Source organism: Molossus molossus, unplaced genomic scaffold (assembly GCF_014108415.1).
Source record: "Molossus molossus isolate mMolMol1 unplaced genomic scaffold, mMolMol1.p scaffold_m16_p_4, whole genome shotgun sequence".
NCBI classification, from domain to species: Eukaryota; Metazoa; Chordata; class Mammalia; order Chiroptera; family Molossidae; genus Molossus; species Molossus molossus.
In genome coordinates, this window is record NW_023425377.1 from 71,112,874 (window position 1) to 71,137,408 (window position 24,535).

Consider the following 24,535-nt stretch of genomic DNA (forward strand, 5'->3'; position numbering starts at 1 on the left):
GTCCCGCTGGGTCTGCTCCCTCCCCGCCCTTCACACCCCGCGCTGGGCGCACGCGCGCTTTCCCTGCCACCCCTCCCTCCGCGCGGGGACCCCTGGCGGGAGGTGCGAGGACATGGCCAGCGACGCCGTGCAGGTAGGCGCACCTGCATCCGCAGCCCCCACCCCACCACCCGGGGCCAGGCACCCCCGCCCGCGCGCTGTCGGGATCCCCAAGACCTGGGCAGCCAGGGCGAAAGCCTCCCGAGCGCCCAGCGTCCCCTCCCTGGGCTCGTCCAGTGGAGCCAGCACGGTCCCTTTCTCGGCAGGTGGAGGTACGCACCGGGCAGGGGGGGCGAAGCGGGGAGGTCCCGGAGGCCCTCGCCGCACCCCCAAACTCCATCCCTCCCCGAGAATTTGAGGGGGCGCCGCGGAAGTGCGACTTTGGTTGTTTGAGGCTGGCTGTGCGTCCCAGGGCTTGTCTCCCCCGTCACTTTGTCCCCGTCCCCCTCAGGGTTTGATTCCCGGCAGGTACCGCTTCACCTGGGGCAGGTACTTGGTTGGCATGGTGCCTCAGGAGGGGAGGAGGCCACCCGGCCCATGCCCTTCCCCCGCACAACAAAGCTCCAGCGGCCCCCGCCTCCGGTCTGAGCTTTACGAGGGTCCCCACGCCACTCCGATTGGCACCTGTTGGCAGAAGTGCCCGAGTCACCTCATTAGGTGGGGGGACTGGGGATCCTCAAGGCCATCCTCTGGGCTACCAGGTGGAACCTGATCCTGGGTGGGTGTACGTTGGTCAACAGGCTGGCAATTCTCTCCTACTTGGAATCCTACCTTGGGCATGGGGAGCAGGGCTGGGTCACCCCCCACACACACGTATACACACACACAGGGGCATAGGTGACTGGCACCAACCTGCCACCCATCCATGTACTGTGCCACCTTGTGGACATGACAGTCCTGAACTCACCTTCCCCACCTTTGACAAGCAGGGCCAGGGTGATTTCTGACCTCCTTTGGTTCAGTGATCCAAATCTGAGACATGTGCTGTGCCCTTAGTGCCTCACCATCCCACCATCGTCCTGTGGTGCTGTGTAACCAGGTTCTCGTCTCCTTCTGCACCTGCCCTCCATCCCCTCTGTGTCTCCCCCATGTGCCCCTGTTTCCCACCCCAGTCCTGCTGATGGCCTGCCAGCCTTGCCGAGGAGCTGGGCGTATATGGTGTTGCAGATCACACAAGGTCAGACCTTGGGGCTGGGGAGGGCCAGGGTCCCTGTCTCTTACCCCGGCCCTGGGAGGGCTGTTTAGGAATCCCCATGACATGCATGTGCTTGGTATGCACCAAACATGACCTGATTGGCAGCTGTGATTCCTGGAACGAGGCTGGACCCATGCCCTGGTTCCCCTTCCCATCTCTTGCCCGCTTTCACCCCCGCCTCCTGTTCATCTTTATCTCGTGGCTGCCTGGGCCTGCCACCCTATCCCTCTGTCTGTCCCAACTTGTGCCTGTCTGTTCTGTGTCCGGCAAACGGATGTCCTGTCCAGATTCCGGAAACGCCCAAAGCATTGAAATATCCGGACGTGGGGGTCTAGGTCCCTGGTTGCTCTTGGAAGAGTTGAGGATTCTGGGAGGTGGGCCCTCTGAACCTGGGGTCTCCTGCTTTACAGTGAGAGATGGGGGAGCAGGGATTCTCTAAGGCTGGGCCAGGCCCCTGATTCATGGGTTCACCCTGCTGGCCTTTTGGTGACTCCTGCCCCCTGGGTAGGAGTGACTCACTCTAGAGAGGAGAATCCAGGCCACCAGGCCTCACCGCCCCCGCCCCCCCCTGCTTCTCTGCATATTCTCAGGCCTCAGCTGTCAGAGGGCACCTGCTCCTCTCTGCCTGGACCCCCATTTGAGATGGTTTTGCTCCTGGCTGTACCCCTGCTCTGCCTGCTGGGGGTTGGGTGGGGCTGGGCAGTGAGCAGGGCCTGGTTGGGAGTGGGTAGTGTCAGATGACCCTGGGTTTAAATTCCAGCACTGTCACTTCCTTGCTATGTGTCCTGGACCAGGTGCCTTTGTCTCTCTGAGCCTCTGTTTTGCTATTAGAAAAATGGGACTAAGAGGGTGTTCGTGGTTGGGAGAGACGTAGACCAGCACTCTGTAGGCAGGGATACTGTGAAATCCTTACTGGCAGTCATGGTCAGCAGCCCAGGGTGTCAGTCTGTGTCCTTTAACTCAGGGTCTCTCAGCCTCAGCACCATTGACATTCGAGGCTGAATCATTCTTTGAGGGGACTGTCCTGTGCACCTTACGATGTTGAGCAGCATCCCTAGTCTCAACCCACTAGATGCCAGTGGCAACTTCTCCCCATCCCCCAGTTGTGACAACTGAAAATGTTTCGGGATGATGTCAAATACCCCCAGAGGTGGGGCATGCAAATCCACCCTAATTGAGAACTGTTCTATCTCTCTGAGCCTCAGTTTCCACACCTGTAAAGTGGAAGGAAATAATGGCAGCTGCTCAGGATTAATGTGAGTGATTGGTAGGATTGTGGGAGTGAGGCTCTTGGCCTGCTATAAACCCTCCCTGGGGGCAGCTGCCCTTGAGGTTGGTCAGGAGCCAAGGAAGACTTTCTTCATCTATGAAATGGGTTCTCTCAGTGGGGAGAGCACCTGACAGCCCAGCCTGCACTTGGATTCTGGACACTCCTGTTTTAAATCCTGGTTCTGCCTCGTGCTGGCTATGAGACCTTGGGGCAAGTTATGTCACCATTCTGAGCTTCAGTTTCTTCGTCTTGAAAATGGAGTGATAATAGCACCTGCCTCATGGACTTTATTAGTTGATCTGGGTGCAGCTTGTAGTAACTACTGTTATTACTACTATTACTATTCAAGTCATATTTGAGCTTCAGAGGGTCACTTTGGGGGTACCCTCACCCCACCCTTCCAGTGCTGTCTTTTCATGATGTAGATCTCAGGGAGGTGCTCCTGGCCCAGCCAGGCCCCCTAGGCCTCCAAACTGTGGTCAGCAACAGTGGGCACCCAGAGAGGAAGCCGGAAGTTGTGATGGCCTGTGTCTGCAGGCAGGAGCTGGCTCATGTAAACATTCATGAGTATTTGCATATCAGTGTACACCTGTGTTCTGTGCACATGCCTGTAGGTACATGAGAGTGTATGTACTCCCGAGTCAGCCTAAGGAGCCTGTATACACTTGGGGGAGCCTGCCTTCAAGTTCATTCAGACAGGGGCTGAGGGGAAAGTTTCCCTAGATGCACCAGAGACCCGGAGCTGGCCCTGCGCAGGGGTTGCTGGGAGCTAGCAGGAAAGAGGAAGTGGCCAGTGAGAGGCCCTGGCAGGGCTGAGGTTCAGGAAGAGGGCAGGGCCCTCAGCCGGGACCCAGGATGGCGGAGGCTGATCCCCCTTTGAACCAGGAGCTGGAGGTTGGGACTGGGGTTCCTATGGGAGGAGGGCAGAAGAGAACCCTAAGCAGCACAGGCTGGAGGCCCTGCTTTTGGTACCCCTCAGTTTTGGATAGAGGGGAGGAGATAGGTTAGAGTTTTCTGTTTGGAAGATGAAACTATCTGAGGCTCTTTGGGGCTCCCACGTCAGGGAGATAAAGGAAGAAGGAGACAGGGCACTGCTCCTCAGGGTCCTGGTTGTAGAGGATGAGAAGAGGGGAACAGGGCCTATCCTTGGGATCTCCTAGTTTGGTGGTATAGCAGAGGGAAGATGAGGCCTGCTCTTGGCACTTACTAGTTTGAGGCACAGCAAAGAGGAGAAGGAACCTGTTCTCAGGACCCCAACTCCACAGTTTTGGGGCAGCAGAGGCTTGCTCTTGATACTTCCTTGATTGGGGAGCAGCAGAGGAAAGATGGGGCCTATCCTTAGGACCTCCTGGTCTGGAAGGACAGCAAAGAGGAGCAGGGGGTCTGCCCTCAGGACCTTGTCATTTGGGGGGCAATGGAAGGGAGACAAGGCCTATCCTTGAGGCTCCCTAGTTTGGGAGGACAATGTAAGAGAGATAGGGCCTGTCCTAAGGGACCCCCTCTGGTTTGGGGAACACAGTAGTGGGGCAATGGGGCCTGTTCTCCAGAATCTCACTGTAAGAAACAGGTTAAGGGAGACAGGACTGTATCTATGGGGTCCCCGAGACAGGGCCTTGCCTCACCTCCAAGTTTTGGGGTCAGAGGATGTGGAGCAGGCCCTGCCATGGGAGCCCTAAGCCCGGAGGAGGCCCAGACTGGCTGACTGAGTGCAGTCTATACCCCGCATCCTCCTGGCCCCACTGACCCTGCTCCATCCTCTGCAGAGTGAGCCCCGCAGTTGGTCCCTCCTGGAGCAGCTGGGCCTGGCTGGTGCGGACCTGGCAGCTCCTGGGGTGCAACAGCAGCTGGAACTAGAGCGGGAGCGGCTGCGGCGAGAGATTCGCAAGGAGCTGAAGCTAAAGGAGGGTGCTGAGAACCTGCGGCGGGCCACCACCGACCTGGGTCGCAGCCTTGGGCCTGTGGAGCTGCTGCTGCGCGGCTCCTCGCGCCGGCTCGACCAGCTGCACCAACAGCTGCAGGAACTGCATGCCCATGTGGTACTGCCTGACCCTACGGCTGCCACCCATGGTGAGCAGGGCTTCCCCAGGGGAGGTGGGACTTCAGGGACGCCTCTATAGGGGGGCTCAGCTGCAGGTTCCCAGAATGAGGCTAGCCACATCTCCACTGACCCCCAAGGAGACACACTTGGTCGCAACAGCCTCCAACCTCAAAATACAATTAGAGCAAACATCAAAATCAACACCCAGAGAAAGATATACGTGATCACACCAATACCCGAACAACATCCAGAGATTTACAGTGTCACACAAGTACCCAAAGACACACATAGTCACACCAACACCTGGACAGCACCAAAGGACCTATACAGTGTCACATTAATATCTTGACTCACAGTCACACCAACATCCAAACACCCAAGGACCTGGACACTATCATGTGAGTACTCAGAAAGAGCTTAGAGTCACCAAAGTTCCCAGAGACTTTCGTACTGCTACCCAGCACCCAAATAAATGCACACTTAGTCATACCAACACACAGACGACAAATACCCAGAGACTCACACATGTCACACCAACCCCCTCAGATTCACATATACACAGCTGTCCAGCTTTTCCACACGTATACTGTCTCATCAACAGCCCGAGACATACGCACAATGGGACAAGGCCTGAAGATGACACCACTTACGCCAACACCCAGCCTTTCCATACACATAGGCATATCCACAGCTAGGGACCCACACTGTCATATCAACACTCCTGAGACAATGAGAGAGTTCAGCTAACACCCAGAATCTCATATGGTCACATCTATACCTGGAATCACCCCCACAGTCACACCACTCTCCAGAGAGTCACATACAGCCATGCCAGCATCCAGAGACATGAATATCTGGCTGTACCCCCACCAGGACACTCAGACACAGTTGTACCAGCACCTGGGATCTGAATACATAGTCATGCCAACAGTCAGAAACACATGCATAGGATCACCCCAGCATCAGAATCTTACACAGTTCTAACACCTGCTGTCTCATATAGTTACACAAGCGCCTAGAGGGAGACATACTTGCTTCGTCTTGCCAACACACCATGGGTTACAGACGTAACCACACCCACACCCATGGAATCCACACAGCTGTGGAAAGAATTAGAGGCCTCTATTCACAGTCACAGCAACACTGAGGACTCATGCACACCTGGACACTTGCCCATACCCATTCATGCTGGTCCCACCTCAGCCCTGAGAGGGTTCCTTTTGAGGTCTGGGGTGGTTTGATCCTTAGGCCCTGGCCTAGGGATGGAATCCAGGCTGAGCAGAGGGCAGATCCTTCCATCTGGGCCAAACTTCCTGAGAAGATGGAGGTAAGGGCCCTGGTGACTGTCACACCCACCCTCTCCAGATGCCCCTCAGTCCCCTGGTGAGGGTGGTCCAGCCTGCTCAGCCACCAACCTGAATCGCGTGGCTGGTCTGGAGAAGCAGTTGGCCATCGAGCTGAAGGTGAAGCAGGGAGCAGAGAACATGATCCAGACGTACAGCAATGGCAGCACCAAGGTGGGGCACAAGCAGGTACCCCCCATGTGCATGCATGTCCATGAACAGGTCATGGGCAGGGGGTGGGGGAGGACAGGGGCTGACAGGTGGCTGGGTGGCAAGACAGGTGCACACCGCTCCTAGGGGCATATGGGAAGTGGGGTGACTATGTGTGATGTCAGACAGACACATGGCAGAGACTATCCCCTCACACTTAGTTGTTCCTCAGAGACTTGAGGGTGTCCATGGTCAGGTCAACACACAGCCATTCACTGCTAGTGGCATCTCTGTGACACATGTCCACACAGGTTAACACCTGGATGCACACATGTCATTATCGTAACACACAGAGACATACCCATGTCATAACATCTAGAGTCACAGAGTCATAGCAACACTTAGACACACACACATCCTTATAACATGTAGAGACACTACCTAGACCCACAGATATACCATTAAATTCACATCCAGAGACCAGAGTTGTCACATAGACCCCCTGCCCAGTCGTACCAACACGGGGGACACTTACAGGTCTGTACCAACACCCAGAGACACTCACAGATAAGCACTATCAGACATGCTGCTAGAGACACTGTTCACCTGTGCTTATGTGTACACACAAATACAAATATTATATGCGAGGACATAGACCACACAGATTAGTTTTTCTACCTTTTATTGAGGTATAATATACAGATGTAACGTGTGGGAAACTTAAGTGTACAGCTTGTTGAATTTTTACCTGTGTGCACAACACCCCTGTCAAAATCCAGAACATTTCTAGTCATCCGGAAAGTTCCCTCCTGCCCCTCATCCATCAATACCCAGGCTTCCGTCACCACAGGTTAGCTTTGCCTGGTTTTGAAACACAGCACAAAGTGGATGGAAAAATCCACAACCAGTTTCCAGTACTTGTGTACACATAGGGTCCTGGGCTATGCCCAGTCATTGCCATACCTTGAACTGCACACACAAACATCTGGAGCCCCATTAATAGCAGACTGTCTCATACACCCACCGAGACACCCTTAGAGACTTACCCACGTGGCTACAGTCAGGGCTATACCTGCCATGGGGATGTGCATGTGTGCTAACAGCTAGTATAAATACAGTGCCTGCTGGTGTCAGGCACAGCCCTGAGCTCTTTATACAGATTGGGTCCTTTAATCCTCAGCCCAGTGGGGATCAATGCTCTTAGTACTTATCCCATCCCTGCTGATTGAAGAAACAAGCCCAGAGAGGTTAAATGGCTTGCCTGTAGTCACATAGCTGTGGCAGAGCCAGGATTCAAGCCCCATGGGCTACATCACCCCTCTACATCCAGAAGAACACACACTCTGTTACATGGCCACTCAGGGCCTGCACTGTGTGGACAGTAGGGCCAGTGGTTGGACCCCAGCTGTCCAGCCATCCTCTCACAGCCCACCTCTGCCCCCAGGACCGGAAGCTGCTGTTGACAGCCCAGCAGATGCTACAGGACAGTAAGACCAAAATTGATATCATCCGCATGCAGCTCCGCCGGGCATTGCAGGCCTGCCAGCTGGAGAGCCAGGCAGCCCCGGACGAGGCCCAAGGTGAGCCCCTTGCCTTGAGACAACCTAGCCTGCATTTAGATGTGCAGAGCTCAGCTCCAAGCCCTGAGAGGGATCCCTTTCTGTGGCAGAGAGGTTTGGGTGCTGTGACTCACTCTGTGACTGGAACCCATTCCCAGCCCTCTCTGGTTCTGTTTCCCATTTTGTCCCACGCAAAGTTTACATTAGATCGGGTATTGGCAAACTATAGCCCACAGGCCAAATCTACTGTTTTTTTTTTTGTAAATTTTATTGGCACACAGCTATGCCCATTCATTTACTATCATCTAAGGCCAATTTTGCAGAGCTGAGTAGTGGCAGCAGGGCCCATGTGGTCTACAAAGTCAAAATATTTACTAAATGGCTCTTTATAGAAAAAATTGCAAACACCTGGACTAACTGGTTGCCTTATAATGTTGGTTCCTGTTGTGTAGAACTGTGGGTGTCCACAGCATGTGTGTCTCTGTCAATGAATGCCTGAGGAGTGTCTCAATCTGATTGTCAACCTGAACTTGTGACAAGGTCTTGATGTATTGTGTGACTGTATCTGTGCTACTGATGTGTGTCAATATTAATGTGGCATTTACTGTGGGGACCAGCAATTGAGTGTATGCCTGGTAACTATGATAGTTTGTGTGTCACCATGACAGATAGAAGAGTGTCAGCCGTTGGTGGGAGTTAGGGTGTTTGGGCTGCTATTACAGAACCATAGACTGAGTGGCTAATAAACAGTAGAAATTTATTGCTCACAGTTCTGGAGGCTGGAATTCCAAGATCAAGGTATTGGCACTTCCTGGGTCATAGATGGTGTCTTCTGGGGTCTCTTTTATAAGGGCACTAATCCCATTCATGGGGCTCTACCTTCATGATCTAATCACCTTCCAAAGGTCCCAGTGCCTGATACTGCCACACTGGGGCTGGGTTTCAACATAGGAACTTCGGAGGACACAAACATTCAGACCATAGCAGTAGAGCTTGTAACTCAGATAACAATATGTATGTCTTTGGAGGGGTGTCAATGTGACTGTCTGTGATTGTCCATCTGGTTTTTTTTTTTCTTTATTGATTGATTTTAGAGAGAGGAAGGGAGAGGGAGAGAGAGATAGAAACATAGATGAGAGAGAACATCAATTGGCCGCCTCCTGCATGCCCCCCATTGGAGATCAGGCCCACAACCTGGGCATGTGTCCTGACTGGGAATCGAACCGGCGACCTCTTGGTGCATGGCTCGATGTTCACTGAGCCACACCAACCGGACCATTGAACACTCTTGTGGGTTTCTCAGTGATGGTGTGTGATGATGTGATCATGGCCATGTGCCTCTGGGTTATATCATGACCTTGGTGACAGCATGACTTTGTCCCTATAAGTGTAAAAGTCTCAGCAGTTATCTGAGTGTCACGAGACAGAAGGCCTAGAAGCAAGAGTGTGACAATGTAAGATGATGTGTCTGTGACACTGTGTTGTTGGTCTCCAGGTGAGTGCTACACACCTGTGGGTAACAGTATGACTCTCTGTGACTGAGTGCCAGTGTCTGAGTCTGAGTCATTATACAGGACAGAGAAACTGTCCCTGGAATCCACAGCCATGGATAAGTATAGCAGTGACCTTGTGCCTCTGGGTGACAAGTTTCCTATACCTGTGTGACAGTATGTTCTTGTGCCTGCTCTTGTGCTGTTGGATGACTGGCTGTCTTCTGTGTCAGGCTATGGCTGTGTTCCTGTGACTTCACACTGGGTGTGAAGCCTTTTAGACATGGGGTCTCCATGCCTGTGGGAATTGGTGACACTGTCCTGCCTGTGTGACAGTGTGATGGCATTTCTTTGCCTATCTCTATACCTTATCTATGTGGCAATGTGATTACATTCTTATGATTTTCCCTGGGCTGGGAGTTCTGCCATGGTGTGACTATGTCTCCTAAGGTTCTTGTGATCGTGTCCACCTGCCCCTGTGGCAGCGTCCCTTTGCGGAGGGAAATTGGGTTGTTTCCAGTCTTTTGCTCTTAGAAAAAAGGCTGTTGTAAATAACAGTGTCCTATGTCAAGTGCAGAGGTGTTTCTATGGGACATAGTTCCTGAACTGGGATTGCTGAATCAAAGAGTAAATACATTTGAGTAAATACATTTGTGATTTTGATAGATATGGCCAAACTGCCTTCATTGGAAGGCAACTTGTATTCCCATCAACAATGAATAAAAGTTACTTTAAAAAAAAATGTCTTTGTGTATGTGTGACTATATTCTTGTGGCTGTCCAGTTGTCCATGACAGTGCCTGGGGCTGAAGTGGGATCCTGACAATGTTTCTGTCCCTAAGCCTGTGCTGACAGCGTGCCTGTATATATGAGTGCCCCAGTGTGACAACCTCTGTCCCTGCGACCATCCCTGTGGGTGACAGTATTTGGATAAAAGCCTGACCATCCCTTGGGTGAAACTTGATTCACGTTGGTGGTGATATGTCTGTGGCCAGTACCTGTTCTTGCGTTTGGCTATGTGTCTGGGATGGGTTAGTGAGACCTGGGTCCCAGGCTGGCCTCACTGCCCTGTGTCTTACGTCCACAGGGAGTCCGGACCTGGGGGCCGTGGAGCTGCGCATTGAGGAGCTGCGGCACCACTTCCGAGTTGAGCACGCGGTGGCGGAGGGCGCCAAGAATGTGCTGCGCCTGCTCAGCGCCGCCAAGGCCCCTGATCGCAAGGCTGTCAGTGAGGTGAGCAGCAAGGCCTCCGCGAGAAGAGAAGGGCGGGGCCTTCAAGGCGGGGTAGGGCTTCAGCGAGGGGTGGGGCCTCAGTGAAGGGGCGGAGCCTTGGCCTGGGAAGGCCACGGTGAGGGGTAGGGCTTCAGCTTAGGTGGGACAGGGCCTACCTTTCAGGAAGCTCAGAGGTATGACCAAGAAGGTTTGGGTTTGGGGCCTCCTGGGAAAAGGAGCCCTAGGTAGGACTTAGTCGAAGGGAAGGGACTGGGTCTGCGCTTGGAGAAGGGTATCCCCAGCTCAGCTGCGTCCCTAGCCCGGCCCTGCACCTCCCACTGCAGGCCCAGGAGAAGCTGACCGAATCCAACCAGAAGCTGGGGCTCCTTCGAGAGGCACTGGAGCGGCGACTCGGGGAACTGCCTGCCGACCACCCCAAGGGGCGGCTGCTACGGGAGGAGCTCGTTGTGGCTTCATCCGCAGCCTTCAGTGCCCGCCTGGCGGGGCCCTTCCCTGCCATGCACTATAGCACTTTGTGCAAGCCCGCCCCACTCACAGGTGGGTCCCCACCTCCCCTACCCAAACCCATGTCCACAGCTTTGAACTCTCGACCCCTCAGTTTCCCAGCCTCAAGATCCTCTTCCCTAATACCTCCACCCAAAGATCCAGACTCCCATCTCACTGTTTCTCACTTTTTCATCCACCCCAACCTTCTAGCCCTGGCCCCATTTCTCTAAGCCAGACAGCCCCGTGCACCCTGGATTTCCTGCTCCACCTTGCCCTCTGATTCTGGACTCCTGTCCCTCATACCCCCATTCTCATTTCCCCACCCTCCCCACCTGCTTTGTCTTTTTCCTGCAGGCATGGTCCCCCAGTCCAGCTACTCACTCTCAGAACCCTCAGCCCCAAACCTCTGACCCCACCGCAGCCTCACCCTCCTTAGACTCCTCAACTATTACCTCACCAGACCAACCCTGCCGGAGGCCTCAGCCCCTGCTCCTGCCCCAAACCTAGTATCAGCTCTCTGAATCATACCCTGGGCCTCCTGCTTATACTGTGCTTCTCCTTGCCTGGACTTCCAGCCTATACCCTTTTCTGTCCTTAAACCCCAGCATGCAGAGCCCCTCCCCAGCCTGACCTGGGGCAGCCTCACCCTCTCCCCCTGCTCTCATATTTCTTACTTCTGGGCACAGCCATCCCTGTATCAGACCCCCTGCCCCACTCTGGTTGTTTCTCACCAATTCCCACTTGCATGCTGGCTGTTTCTGTATTTGCTTACTTCTGCATGGATCCTTGCCTTTAACCTGTTCCAACTGTGGTTCCCCTCTGAGCCTGACTCTCCCTTAGGGACCCTGGAGGTACGTGTGGTGGGCTGCAGAGACCTTCCAGAGACCATCCCCTGGAACCCCTCACCCTCAGTGGGAGGGCCTGGTACTCTGGACAGCCGTACCCCCTTCCTCAGCCGCCCAGCTCGGGGCCTTTACAGCCGAAGTGGAAGCCTTAGTGGCCGGAGCAGCCTCAAAGCAGAAACTGAGAACACCAGTGAGTGGGCATCAGGAGCCTGGAGGGATGAGGTGGTCGTAGTGGTGGGGTCCTGGGATGCCCCACAATTGTAACACTCTCACAAACTAGTACATCACACTCATTTAGATGGATACTATAAAACAAAACAATAGGTGTTATGGAGGACATGGAGAAATTGGAACCATTGTGCACAGTTGGTGAGAATGTAAAATGGTGTAGCCACTGTAAAAAACAGCATGACAGCCCTGGCCGGTTTGGCTGAGCGGTTGGAGTGTCGGCCTGCAGACCAGAGAGTCCCGGGTTCGGTTCCCGCTAGGGGCACGTACCAAAAAAACCCCAGCATGGCACATCCTCAAAAAATTAAACATGGAATTTCCATGTGATCCAGCAATCCCACCTCTGAGTATATACCCAAAGGAATTGAAAACAGGGTTTTGAGGAGATGTTTGTACACCTGTGTTCATAGCAGCATGACTCAACAATAGCCAAGAAGTAGAAGCAACCCAGATGTCCATTGATGAATGCATGGATAAACATGGTGTGGTATAACCATATGATAGAATATTATTCAGCCTTCAAAAGGAAGGGAATGCTGACATATGCTGCAATATGGACGAACTTGAGGACATGCTAAGTGAAATAAGTGAATTACAAAAAGACAAGTGCTTTATGAGTTCACTTATATGAGGTATCTAGAGTAGTCCAGTTCATGGAGATGGAATGAATGGTGGTACCCAGTAACTGGGCAAGAGGATGGGGAGTTAATGTTTAATGGGGACAGAGTTTCAGTTTGGACAGATGAAAGAGTTCTAGAGATGGATGGTGGTGATAGTCATATGGCATGTGAATATACATATATCATGTGGTTGTACACCTAAACATGATTATGCTTATAACTTTTATGTGATTTTCACCACAATTAAAAAATATATATATATCAAAGAAGAATAACAATAGGGCAAACACTCATGCATGTATCCACCACCCAGGTCAAGAAAGAACTCTCTGGAAGCCCCCTCAGGTCCCCTCCCCAATTCCAGCTCCTTCCTCTGTCCTAGAGGTAGCTACTCTTCTTACTTTATGGTTATCTTTTTTTTCTTTGTAGTTTTAGCATCCATGTATGCATCTCAAAACAATATAGTTTAATTTTGCCTGTTGTTTGAACTTCATATAAGTGGAAGCATATAGAATGTATTCTATAGCAGTGGTTTCTTTCATTCAACATTGTTTGGGAGACGTATCCATATTGTGTGTGGAACTATAGTTCATTCGTTCATTTTTACTCCTGTTTATTAGTACATTGTCTTAAACTGAGCCATATCAAATTGATGTCTTCTTTAAAAAAGAAACAAATATTTTAAAAAATTATTCTGTTGATTTTTTTTTTTTTTTTAAGAGAGAGAGAGAGGAAGGGAGAGGGAGAGAGAGAAACATCAATCTGTTGCCTCCTATACGACCCCTACCAGGGGATCAAGCCTGCAACCTGGGCATATACCCTGACCGGGAATCAAACCAGTGAGTTTTTGGTGCATGGGAAGATGCTCAACCAAGTCAGCCACAACCGGCCAGGGCTCTTTTGTTTTTTTTAGGTAAAAAATAGTTGAACATCAGCAATTTCATGAGTTAGCTATATAATAATAAGAAGACTATATTGTCGCCCTGGCCGGTTTGGCTCAGCGGTTGGAGTGTCGGCCTGCGGTCCTGAGAGACCCGGGTTCGGTTCCCGCTAAGGGCATGTACCTCGGTTGCAGTTTGTCCCCGGCCCTGGTCGGTTGTGCGGGTGGCAGCCACTTGATGTGTCCCTTTCACATCGATGTTTCTCTCTCTCTCTGTTCCTCTCTCTCCCCCCAACTCTACCTGAACAAAAAATGGAAAAATGTCCTCCGGTGAGGATAAAAAAAAAAAAAAAAAAAGAAGACTATATTGTCGTTTATATATTAATTCTTCTGTTAGTGGACAGGAAGATGTTTCTGGTTTGGGGCCATTATATTAGCATTATACTTAGGCATTTTTCTAGAATAAATATTTAGGAGTATATTGCTGGAATGTGCATATAGAATAAAAGTGAATTTGGATCCCTACCTCACATCACATACAAAATGAACTGGAAGTGGATTAAAGGCCTTAATGTGAAAGGTAGAACTATAAAGCTTTGTCAAGATAGCACAGCAGAATATTATGATAGAAAACAGTATTATGATAAAAAGTATTGAATAAGATATAGGAGCTATACCTGGCCCCAGTATTTCCTGACCCCCCCATATCCCCCACCCCCTTTCCCGTTCCAGGTGAGGTTAGTACTGTGCTCAAGCTGGATAACACAGTGGTGGGACAGACATCCTGGAAGCCATGTGGCCCCAACGCCTGGGACCAGAGCTTCACCCTGGAGCTGGAGAGGGTGAGCTAGGTTGGGAGACAAAGGGGCCTGAAGGAGGAGGGTTCTGGGCCTTGGACACCACAAATGATGGCCATCTTCCTTTCCCTTGAGGCACGGGAACTGGAACTGGCTGTGTTCTGGCGGGACCAGCGGGGATTGTGCGCCCTCAAATTCCTGAAGTTGGAGGATTTTTTGGACAACGAGAGGCATGAGGTCCAGCTGGACATGGAACCCCAGGGCTGCCTGGTGGCTGAGGTACAGCTCAACCCCTGACCGTGAGAAAATACTTCCTGCATGTCTAGCTCCCAGTTTTCTAAAAAGGGAAGATATGTTTTTGATTGGTCTCAGAACCTTGATAGAAAAGTACATCTAATTAGTTACATCAGTGACACGACTTAAGCTTGGATTGGTTTCGTTTTGAGGCAGTATTTTTTTGTTATTTATTTTTTCTTTATTGATTTTAGAGAGGAAGGGAGAGGTAGAGAGACATAGAAACATCCATGAGAGAGAACATTGATTGGCTGCCTCCTGCATGCCCCCCCACTGGGGATCGGGCCCACAACCTGGGCATGTACCCTGACCGGGAATTGAACTGGTGACCTCTTGGTGCCTGGGTCGACACTCAACCACTGAACCACACCAGCCGGGCTGAGGCAGTATTTTTTTTTAAAAATTAAATCCCAGCCCTGGCCAGTTTGGCTCAGCGGTTAGAGCGTTGGTCTGCGGTCCGGAGAGACCCGGGTTCGGTTCCCGCTAAGGGCACGTACTTCGGTTGCAGTTTGTCCCCGGCCCTGGTTGGTCGTGCGGGTGGCAGCCACTTGATGTGTCCCTTCACGTCGATGTTTCTCTCTCTCTCTCCCTTCCTCTCTCTCCCTCCCACTCTATCTGTACAAAAAATGGAAAAATATCCTTGGGTGAGGATAAAAAAAAAAAAAAGAAAAGAAAAAAAATTAAATCCCAGAATTTTGTCAAGCCAGAAATGAAAAACAGAACTTGGCAACATGTCATGGCACATGGCAACATGTGCTACCAGAGCCACAGTCAAGTACAGAGATTCCTCCTGCAGTGGTGTTTGGGTTCAAGTCAGGGTTATTCCACCCTCAGCTCTATAGACGTTGGGGCTGGATCATTCTCAGTTGCAGGGACCATCCTGTACACTGTAGGGTATTGAGCGGCATCCCTGGTTTCCACCCCCAGGATGCCAGTAGCAATCCCCCAAATGCGACAGGCACAGTGTCTACAGACATTGCTAATGTCCCCTGGTGGGGAACATTGGTCTAAACATTCCTAGCTGGCCCTTTGTAGTATGAGCCAAGTATTGTCCCAAGTACTTTGCTGACATTAACTTGCTAATCCTCACAACAACCCAATGCACAGCTGGCAGAGGAGAAAACCGAGGCAGAGAGAAGGAAAGTCCCTGGCCCTTTCATTTAGCCAAAATTATCCTCAAAAAAATTTTTAATTTGCCTCTGACATATCCATGTGCCCTGTTTTATGTATACATACACACCTCCCCATATCCATAATCTCAAGTGAAAATTCTTATGTGATCTCATAATCCAGGACCACTGAGAGGGGGGCTGACCAGTGGCAGGGCAGTTCCTTGTATTAGGAACCAAGCGAGAATGGTGGGGGGTGGCCCTGGGGGCAAATTCTGAAGCCTTCAAGGTTTATTTATAGCATTTGATTTTGTTTTATGTTTCCCCAAAATGCCATCCAGTAGAACTTTCTGCCGTTCTGTTGTTGATGAGCCAACAATAGTTACATTCTACTGTGGGAAGAAATGTTTTATGTCTGCGTCATCCAGAATAGTAGCACCCAGTCTAGTAGCCACTTGAAGTGTGGCTAGTGTGACTGGGGAACTGAAATGTTAATGTTACTTAAATTTTACTGTATTTAAATAGCCACATGTGGCTAGTGGCAACTTTATTGGACATATATAAAGTGACACAATTCTGTGACTTTAGCACTTTCTAGAAGATGTGTTGGAGTTTGGAGAATTCAACTAGACCAGTGGTTGCCCCACCTAGGTGAGCACCAGTATCACTTGAAGGGCTTATTGAAACAGACCGCTGGGCCCCACCCTCAGTGTTTCTGAATAAATGAGTTCAGGTGGGGGCCCCAGGAGCTGCATTTCTAGCACCTTACCTGCTAATGCTGACTTGCAGGTCTGGGACCACCCTCGGGAATCAGGGCACTAGATTATGTAGGACCTGTTTGCTAGAGTTGAATGTGCTTTTTGGGTCAGACTCCCTCCTCACGGAAATCTGGGTGCTTGCTTCTTGTGTTTCTAAGATGGCACTTTATGAGGTGGCCCTTACAAGTTGTGGATTGGTTTTGTAACCCCTGAATACAGAACCCCCAAAACATGGATGTGTACTCCTCTGCTCCTAAGGGCTTCTCCACTAAACTGCCTGGAGGTAAGTGAGGGTCCTCACCTGTTGACCCCTCTCCCCAGGTCACCTTCCGAAACCCTGTCATTGAGAGGATACCACGGCTTCGACGGCAGAAGAAAATCTTCTCCAAGCAGCAAGGTGAGTGGGTGGGTCAGGGCAGGGGAGAGGCCAGGGGTCCTGGGAGCATCACAGAAGGTGACACTGCCCCTGTCCCCCCCAGGGAAGGCATTCCAGCGTGCTAGACAGATGAACATTGATGTCGCCACCTGGGTGCGGCTGCTTCGAAGGTTCATTCCTAATGCCACAGCCTCAGGCACCTTCAGCCCAGGGGCTTGTCCTGCACCCGAGGCCCGGTCCACAGGGTAAGGAGGGCAGGTCCGGGTCCCAGCTGCTCCGGTTGTTTCCCGGGGTGCTGAGTCCCAGATACATCCTCCTTTTTTTGTACTGTAGTGACATATCTGTGGAGAAGCTGAACCTTGGGGGTGATTCGGATAGCTCCCCCCAGAAGAGCTCTCTGGGCCCTCCTTCCAGCCCATCAAGTCTGGTAAGCGTCTCTCCCCTCCCCGAAGCCTGGCTAGGCAGCATCAGGGGGCCTCTTTCCTTGCTTAAGGCCCAGAGACCACCAGAACTTCCCTGGGTCACACAGCACTTCTCTAGCAGAACCTAGGTTCATTTCTGTATCCTGGATAAAAATATGAGTTCAAGAGCCAGGCCTCTTGGGTCTCTACCCTGCTCTGCCACTTCACCTCTCTGTGCTCAGTACACTGCTCTGCAAAAATGAGCATGTTTAAAACTTATGTCAAAGATAGAAGTCAAGATAGTGGTTTTCTCTGGGTGGGGATGGGGGTGGTGGTTATTGATAGGTGGAGGACAGAGGGGAGCCTGCTAAGTAATAGGACTTATTCTGCATCTTGATCTAGGTCAGAGGTCAGCATACTTTTTCTATAAAGGTCAGCTTTGTGGGCCAGATAGTCTTTGTCATAACTATTCAACACTGCCATCATAGAAAGCAGCTATATATAATACATACATGAATGGGCGTGGCTGTGTTCTGGGAAAACCTTACTGATGGACTCTGAAGTTTCAATGTCATATCATTTTCATAGACCAGGAAATGTTTTTTTGATTGTTTTCCCATCCCTTTGAAAACACAAAGACCATCCTTAGCTCACAGACCACAGAAAAAAAAACAGCATTTACCCACCCCCCAATCTAGGCATGGGGATCAGGTGGACATATATATTGACAGCTGGTCCCTTCACGCACCTCACTAAGTGCATTTTATATCTCATTTTTAAAAAAATGAAAATAGCCTGGCTGGTGTGGCTCAGTGGTTGAGCATCGACCCATGCACCAAGAGGTTGCCGGTTTGATTCCCAGTCAGGGCACATGCCCAGGTTGTGAGCCTGATCCCCCCAGTTGGGGGCATGCAGGAGGTGGCCAGTTGATGTTCTCTCTCTTTGATGTTTCTGTCTCTCTCTCCCTCTCCCTTCCTCTCTCTCTCTAAAAATCAATAAAGAAAGAAAAAAAGAAAGAAAATAGCCCTGACTGGGTGGCTTAGTTGATTGGAGCATCATCTTTTATACCAAAAGGTTGTGGGTTCGATTCCTGGTCAGGGCACATATCTAGGTTGTGGGTTCCATCCCTGGTTGGGGTACGTATAGGAGGCAGCCGATTGATGTTTCTCTCTTACATTGATGTTTCTCTTTTTCTCTCTCCCTCTCTTTCTAAAAATCAATATAAAAACATATCCTTGGGTGAGGATTAAAAAAAGAAAAGAATATATGCTTTATGGCATCGAATCAATGAGATATCTCATTATATGAGATGATTTTGGCAAAAAAATAAAAAATCCAAAAGTTAATAACAAGTTGGCTGGGAAAGATGTAGGAAAACAGGTAACTGGTGGGAAGCATGCCAATTGCTACATCCACTTGGGAGGGCTTAGCTGGCTGAGTTAGAAATGGACACTGTCTTGCCCTGGCCGGTTTGGCTCAGCGGTTAGAGCGTCGGCCTGCGGTCTGGAGAGACCCGGGTTCGGTTCCCGCTAAGGGCATGTACCTTGGTTGCAGTTTGTCCCCGGCCCTGGTTGGTCGTGTGGGTGGCAGCCACTCGATGTGTCCCTTTCACGTCGATGTTTCTCTCTCTCTCTCTCCCTCCTGCTCTATCTGAACAAAGAATGAAAAAGTGTCCTCGGGTGAGGATTAAAAAAAAAAAAAAAGAAAAGAAAAAAGAAATGGACACTGTCTTGACCCAGAAATCCCACTCCTGGACATCTACCCTGGACCTTCACACATGCACAATCAGGATGTTCACTGCAGCAGCTTTGTGAGGGCAAAAGAGGAGAAACAGCTTCAGGGTCCATCTGTAGGAACCAGCACTAAATAAATGACAAGGTGGAATGGTACAAGGCTGGGAAAAATGAAACCAGTCTTGTGTGCTGGCATAGAATGATTTCCAAGACAGATTGTCCATTGGGAGAGGCAAGATTAGAATATTGTCAATAGTGGGTGCAAGAAAAATGGAGCCTGTACCAGCACTTTTGCTCATGTGGGTATAAAATATATCTAGAAAGATACCAAGGAAATCATTAACAGTAGCTGGCTCTAGGGAGGGCAGCTATGGCAGGAAAGGACTGTGTTTGAAACTGTTCGTACTGATTGAATTTTTGGAACTGTTTCTGTTGTGAAGGATGATGGTCCAGTAGGTAATTTTTTCCCATAAAATACTAATTTTAATTCTTTTCAAAGTTACATAGAGATGTGGTAAAAAGAATTAGTGGCTTCAAAGGGAATAAGTAGATAAATGATAATATATGTTTACAGTATTAAATGTGCTGGGGAGAAAAATAAAGCAGAAAAAGGGGAATAGACAGTGTTGGTGTTGAGGATGCTGTTACTTATTTAATAGAGTGGTCAGCTGACCACCTACAAATGTGATATTTGAATAAAAGTCTTAAGGAGGTGAGGGAGGAGCTGTGTAGGGTTCTGGAAAAAAGAGTTCCAGGCAGAGGGAACAGTTTGTGCAAAGGTTCTAGGGTGGAAACATGCCTGGTCTGTTCAGGACCTAGTGAGAGGAACTTGTGGCTAGAGGGGAGTGAATGAGGAGAGGTGAGGCCAGAGAGGTGACAGGAGCCTTGGTGGCTCTTGTGGTTATGGGGTGCCTCTGACCTCCCTCACTCTGACCCCCCTCACTCTGACCCCCTCCAGGACACAATCCAGGACATAACCACCATATCTGAGCTGCCTTTGGAGACCCAGGAGACTCCAGGCCCTGCCCTATGCAGGTGACACCCCTCCCCTGCCCACCACCTACCACCCGTGCCTACTGTCTCTGTCCCCATCAGTGTCTTCTCTCCACAGCCCTCTCAGGAAGTCACCTCTGACCCTTGAGGATTTTAAATTCCTGGCGGTGCTTGGCCGGGGTCACTTTGGGAAGGTGAGATGGGGTAAGAGTTTGAAGACCTGGGAGTCTACCCCCCTGGGTCACTGGGCTGGTTGCTAAGGCCACCCCTGCCCACTGTGGTTCTAGGTGCTGCTTTCTGAGTTCCGGCCCAGTGGGGAGCTGTTCGCTATCAAGGCTCTGAAGAAAGGGGACATTGTGGCCCGAGATGAGGTGGAGAGGTGGGAACCCTGCTCAGGCCCTCTGAGAGCATCAGTCTTCTTTTCTGGGAAAAGAGAGACAGAGCAGTCCTTTCTCATATTTAAGCTAGTACTTAAAAAAAATACTCTTTAAAACAATTTTTTTGTCTTTATTGATTTTAGAGAGAGAGGAAAGGAGAGGGGAAGAGAGATAGAAAGATCAATGAGAGAGAACATTGATTAGCCCCCTCCTGCCTGCCCCCCACTGGGGATTTAGCCCACAATCTGGGCATGTGCCCTGACCAGGAATCGAACTGGTGACTTCTTGTTGCATGGGTCAATGCTCAACCACTGAGCTACACTAGCTGGGCAAGAAAAAAAAAAAAAAATACTAACTCTTAGAAAATATCTACTCTGCACTTTATATTCAGTAACTCATTTGTTCCCCACAACAGTCCCATAGAGTAAATACTGTTATTGTTTCCATTCTGCTGATAGCACAGAGAAGTTGAGCAAGTTGCCTGAGGTCACATAGCCAGTAAGCAGCAGGTCCAACATTCAAACCTAGGGACTCAGGCTCTGAAGCCTGTGCTCTTAATGGTGGTATTGCATTGCCTCTGCTTTGGAGTCAGGGCCCTGAGTTCAAATCCCATCTCTGCCACAGACATACTTAGAGATCCTGGGGAGGCCCTTCTGAATCTCAGCCTCCCCATCTATAAAAGGGGAGTTATAGTGCCTTTCTTGCAGGGTAATCAGGTGGATTAAATGAGAGACCGAATCTAGAACATTCTGCCTGGCCCCCTGTAAATGCTCAGTATAAACACTGAGATTGTCCTCAATCTTCTTTACATCATTTTGTTAATCAGCAACCCAATTCAGACAGGCTTAAGCAAATAGAGGAATTTATTGCTCCTTATCAGAAATGTCCAGGGGTGTCTGCCTTAAGGCATGGCTGTATCCAGGTGCTCAGATGATGTTTCTCAGTTCTGCTTTCTTGTGTATTGGCTTTGCAATCCCCTCATGGGGGCAGGGATGCCCACCCCCCCAGCAGTTTAAGGCTCATCCATCAGCTTTAGCCTTTCTTCCTTAAAAATTTAGCACTTCAGGGCACATGCCTGGGTTTCCAGCTAGATCCCTAGTAGGGGGCATGCAGGAGGCAGCCAGTCGATGTTTCTCTCTCATCAGTGTTTCTTCCTCTTCCTTCCTCTTTCTGAAATCAATAAAAACATATTTAAAAAATGTTTTCAGCCGAAATCCCGAAATTTAGCCCCATTGGCTTGGCTTCCTCATTCTTGAATCAATTCCTGGCCAAGGAGATGGGATGTTCCAATCAGCCCACCTCTGCCAGCTTCCCAAAGGGAAGTTGGAGGACTGTTACTAGGATGACAGGTGGATTCTAGGTGCTTGTTTAGCAGCTGAAGCTGCTGAGGTTTAGAGATATTAAGCAATTTGCCCAAGGTTGCACAGCCATAAGAGGCCTTCAGCAAATATTCTATGCTTGAGGACCCTAGGGAGTGAAAGAGTTGGGGTAGGGAGCTACTGTGCTCTCTGACCCCTGTCCCCACCATGCCCAGCCTAATGTGTGAGAAGCGGATCTTGGCAGCGGTGACCAGTGCGGGACACCCCTTCCTGGTGAACCTGTTTGGCTGTTTCCAGACACCAGAGCATGTGTGCTTCGTGATGGAGTACTCGGCTGGTGGAGACCTGATGCTCCACATCCACAGTGATGTCTTCTCTGAACCCCGTGCCATGTGAGCCTGGCCCCTGGTCCCCGGCCCCCTGCACCCTATGCCTCAGCCCACTTCTCGTTCTTCCCCCTGTAGACCCCACCTCCCTCCAGTTCCTGGAGTCTGGGGGAACAGGGGGCTTTTGAGAATGTGGCAGCCAGGTTTTATGATCTCCCTTGTTGGGGGGAGCCTGGCTCCCTCATACCAGCCTCTCTCTGCAGCTTCTATTCAGCCTGTGTGGTGTTGGGACTACAGTTTCTCCACGAACACAAGATTGTCTACAGGTGTGTGCATGTGTGTGCACGTGCTTGTACATGCATACTCTGCCCACTGGGGGGCCCTCAGGCTTCAGTCAGGGCCCCCATTCCCACTCATCCCTCTTTACATCCCCCAACCCCTCACAGGGACCTGAAGTTGGACAATTTGCTCCTGGACACCGAGGGCTATGTCAAGATCGCAGACTTTGGCCTCTGCAAGGAGGGTGAGGGGCGGGGTTGGGATCTGAGGGCATTAGACAGAATTGGGGTGGGGGAAGGAATGGAGTCCCCAACCCTACCCAGGTTATCTCACAACCCCACCCTTGATCCTGGGTCAGGGCTGGCTGGACCCCCTTCATCTCCCAATAACCTCACATGTCCCTGCTGCCCCAGGGATGGGCTATGGGGACCGGACCAGCACATTCTGTGGAACCCCGGAGTTTCTGGCCCCCGAGGTGCTGACAGACACATCGTACACGAGGGCGGTGGACTGGTGGGGGCTGGGCGTGCTGCTCTATGAGATGCTGGTTGGCGAGGTGAGGCCACAGGCTGCCCCCTCCCTGCTTGTCCCTGGGATGGCACTGGAACCTGCATGTTCCAGGGGTGGAATCAGAATCTGCCTCCACCACGTGTTGTGTGATCAAGGAAAGGCTTCTCTTCCCTTGCCTTAGTTTTCAAATTGTAAAATGGTACTTACCCTCTGTATGCAGGTGCAGCCAGAGCAAAGGGCTTGGGTGGGGCTGGGCGTGGCATGGCTCGAGGAGGTGCCTAATTCATTCAACCTGTTTTCCCTGTTCCCAGTCCCCTTTTCCAGGGGACGATGAGGAAGAAGTATTTGACAGTATCGTCAATGATGAGGTTCGCTACCCCCGTTTCCTGTCAGCTGAAGCCATTGGCATCATGAGAAGGGTGAGGACCCTCAAAGCTGGGGTGGGCTTGGGGAGGTGGTCCAGAAGGGGAAGACTGATACAGTGTCCCCGCCTCCACACAGCTGCTGCGGAGGAATCCGGAGCGGAGGCTGGGGTCCAGCGAGAGGGATGCAGAGGATGTGAAAAAACAGCCCTTCTTCAGGGTGAGGACTCCCAAGGGCCTGGCCATTTCCCACTAAGACCTTGTAGCTTCATCTGCATTCCCCCCCCCCCCCCCCGTTCTTTCTCCCTTCCTCACCCTCACTGACCGTCCTACACCCACACCTATTCCAGGTTGGCCTGGTGGGAACCACTGTCCTGTGTATGAGCCCAGGCTCTCCCCCTGATCGTGATCCTTCCTGAGCTTCCAGCGCCCCCCACCTCCTTTCTCTTCCCCTCTATCTTGTGGCTCATTAGATCGACCTCCACAGATCCAGGGCTGGATGGGAAACAAGGGCTGGCCCCTCATGCCATCTGTCTGTGCCCCAGCCCCCCACACTGACCTCCCACCACTCCCCCCTGCAGACCCTGGGCTGGGACGCCCTGCTGGCCCGGCGTTTGCCGCCGCCCTTCGTGCCCACACTGTCAGGCCGTACTGATGTCAGCAACTTCGATGAGGAGTTCACAGGGGAGGCCCCCACGCTGAGCCCGCCCCGAGACTCGAGGCCCCTCACAGCCACGGAGCAGGCGGCCTTCCGGGACTTCGACTTCGTGGCTGGGGGCTGCTAGCCCGCTCCCCTGCCCTTGCTCCCACCCAGCTGTTAGTAGTTTTTAAAAATGCCTTTGGGGTTTGCCCCTCCATGCACCCTCGGCTCTTCTTATTCATAGTAATGGGAATGGAGGGGCGAAATCAGAGATGGGGAAGAGTGGGGTGGGGAGGCGTAGGGAGTGATAGGGAGACGCCTTGAGTTCTGGGGGTCGAGAGAGGGTGGAGACTGGGTTGTCACTATGGTAGGGAACGTGGACAGGCCGCGGAGGGGTTTTAGGACTGTGTTGAAGAAGGGTGGTAGTTAGAGGCCGCGATGGGGCGTGGCTTGGGGGGTACCGCCTTGAGGCTGTGTTGGGGGAGCTCAGAGCCACAATGGGCAAATGGCTGCGGGAGTCAGTCCTGACAGTGGCAGAGGCAAGAAGCGCTCCACAACTCTTGTTCTTGTTCCCGGGAGAGTCCGGAGTCCGGAGCCTGGAGCCTGGTATCTGCGGTGGCAACATTCTGCGCATGCTCCTGCTGTTCCAGCTCCGCCTTGGGCGGCCCTGGGCCAACCCCCCCCCCCCCCCACCTCGCCCTCACTTCCGTGGCAAGTCCTAGAACTGCAGCTCCAGAGGAGCAAGCTGTGCATCTGCCACCCCCCGCGCGGTCATATGCGTGCACCAACGGACACACCACCCTGGATTGGTCCGCAAAATGGCTTTATTCCTCGAAGACCTGCGCTGCGGACTTTGACCGGCCTAGAGTAGTCTGGCTTAACTGCT

The 24,535-nt window shown here is 51.5% G+C and overlaps 1 protein-coding gene across 2 annotated transcripts; it reads left to right on the forward strand.

The window, feature by feature from the left end:
• PKN1 (protein kinase N1) lies at positions 1-23,859 on the forward strand. 2 transcript variants are annotated; one of them, XM_036239816.1, is made up of 22 exons: positions 1-133; positions 4,268-4,571; positions 5,908-6,059; positions 7,480-7,615; positions 10,171-10,316; positions 10,640-10,853; positions 11,643-11,837; positions 14,108-14,217; positions 14,308-14,451; positions 16,655-16,730; positions 16,813-16,954; positions 17,043-17,136; positions 19,802-19,878; positions 19,955-20,030; positions 20,124-20,215; positions 21,748-21,924; positions 22,122-22,184; positions 22,305-22,381; positions 22,551-22,693; positions 22,959-23,066; positions 23,149-23,229; positions 23,591-23,859. In XM_036239816.1, the coding sequence occupies exons 1-22, from the start codon at positions 113-115 to the stop codon at positions 23,792-23,794; spliced, it is 2,832 nt and encodes a 943-aa protein (XP_036095709.1). In that variant the 5' UTR covers positions 1-112; the 3' UTR covers positions 23,795-23,859. The 2 variants fall into 2 exon arrangements, with proteins under 2 accessions (XP_036095709.1, XP_036095708.1); XM_036239815.1 differs by lacking the exon at positions 1-133 and adding an exon at positions 3,183-3,398.
• Positions 23,860-24,535: the final 676 nt, after the last annotated feature.

Bases quoted from the DNA above. Each gene is read 5' to 3' on its own strand.
- PKN1 (XM_036239815.1), top strand. From the start codon at position 3,360: ATGGCGGAGGCTGATCCCCCTTTGAACCAGGAGCTGGAG. The intron at 4,572-5,907 runs GTGAGCAGGGCT...CACCCTCTCCAG, and splicing joins CCCTACGGCTGCCACCCATG to ATGCCCCTCAGTCCCCTGGT. The intron at 23,067-23,148 runs GTGAGGACCCTC...GCCTCCACACAG, and splicing joins CCATTGGCATCATGAGAAGG to CTGCTGCGGAGGAATCCGGA.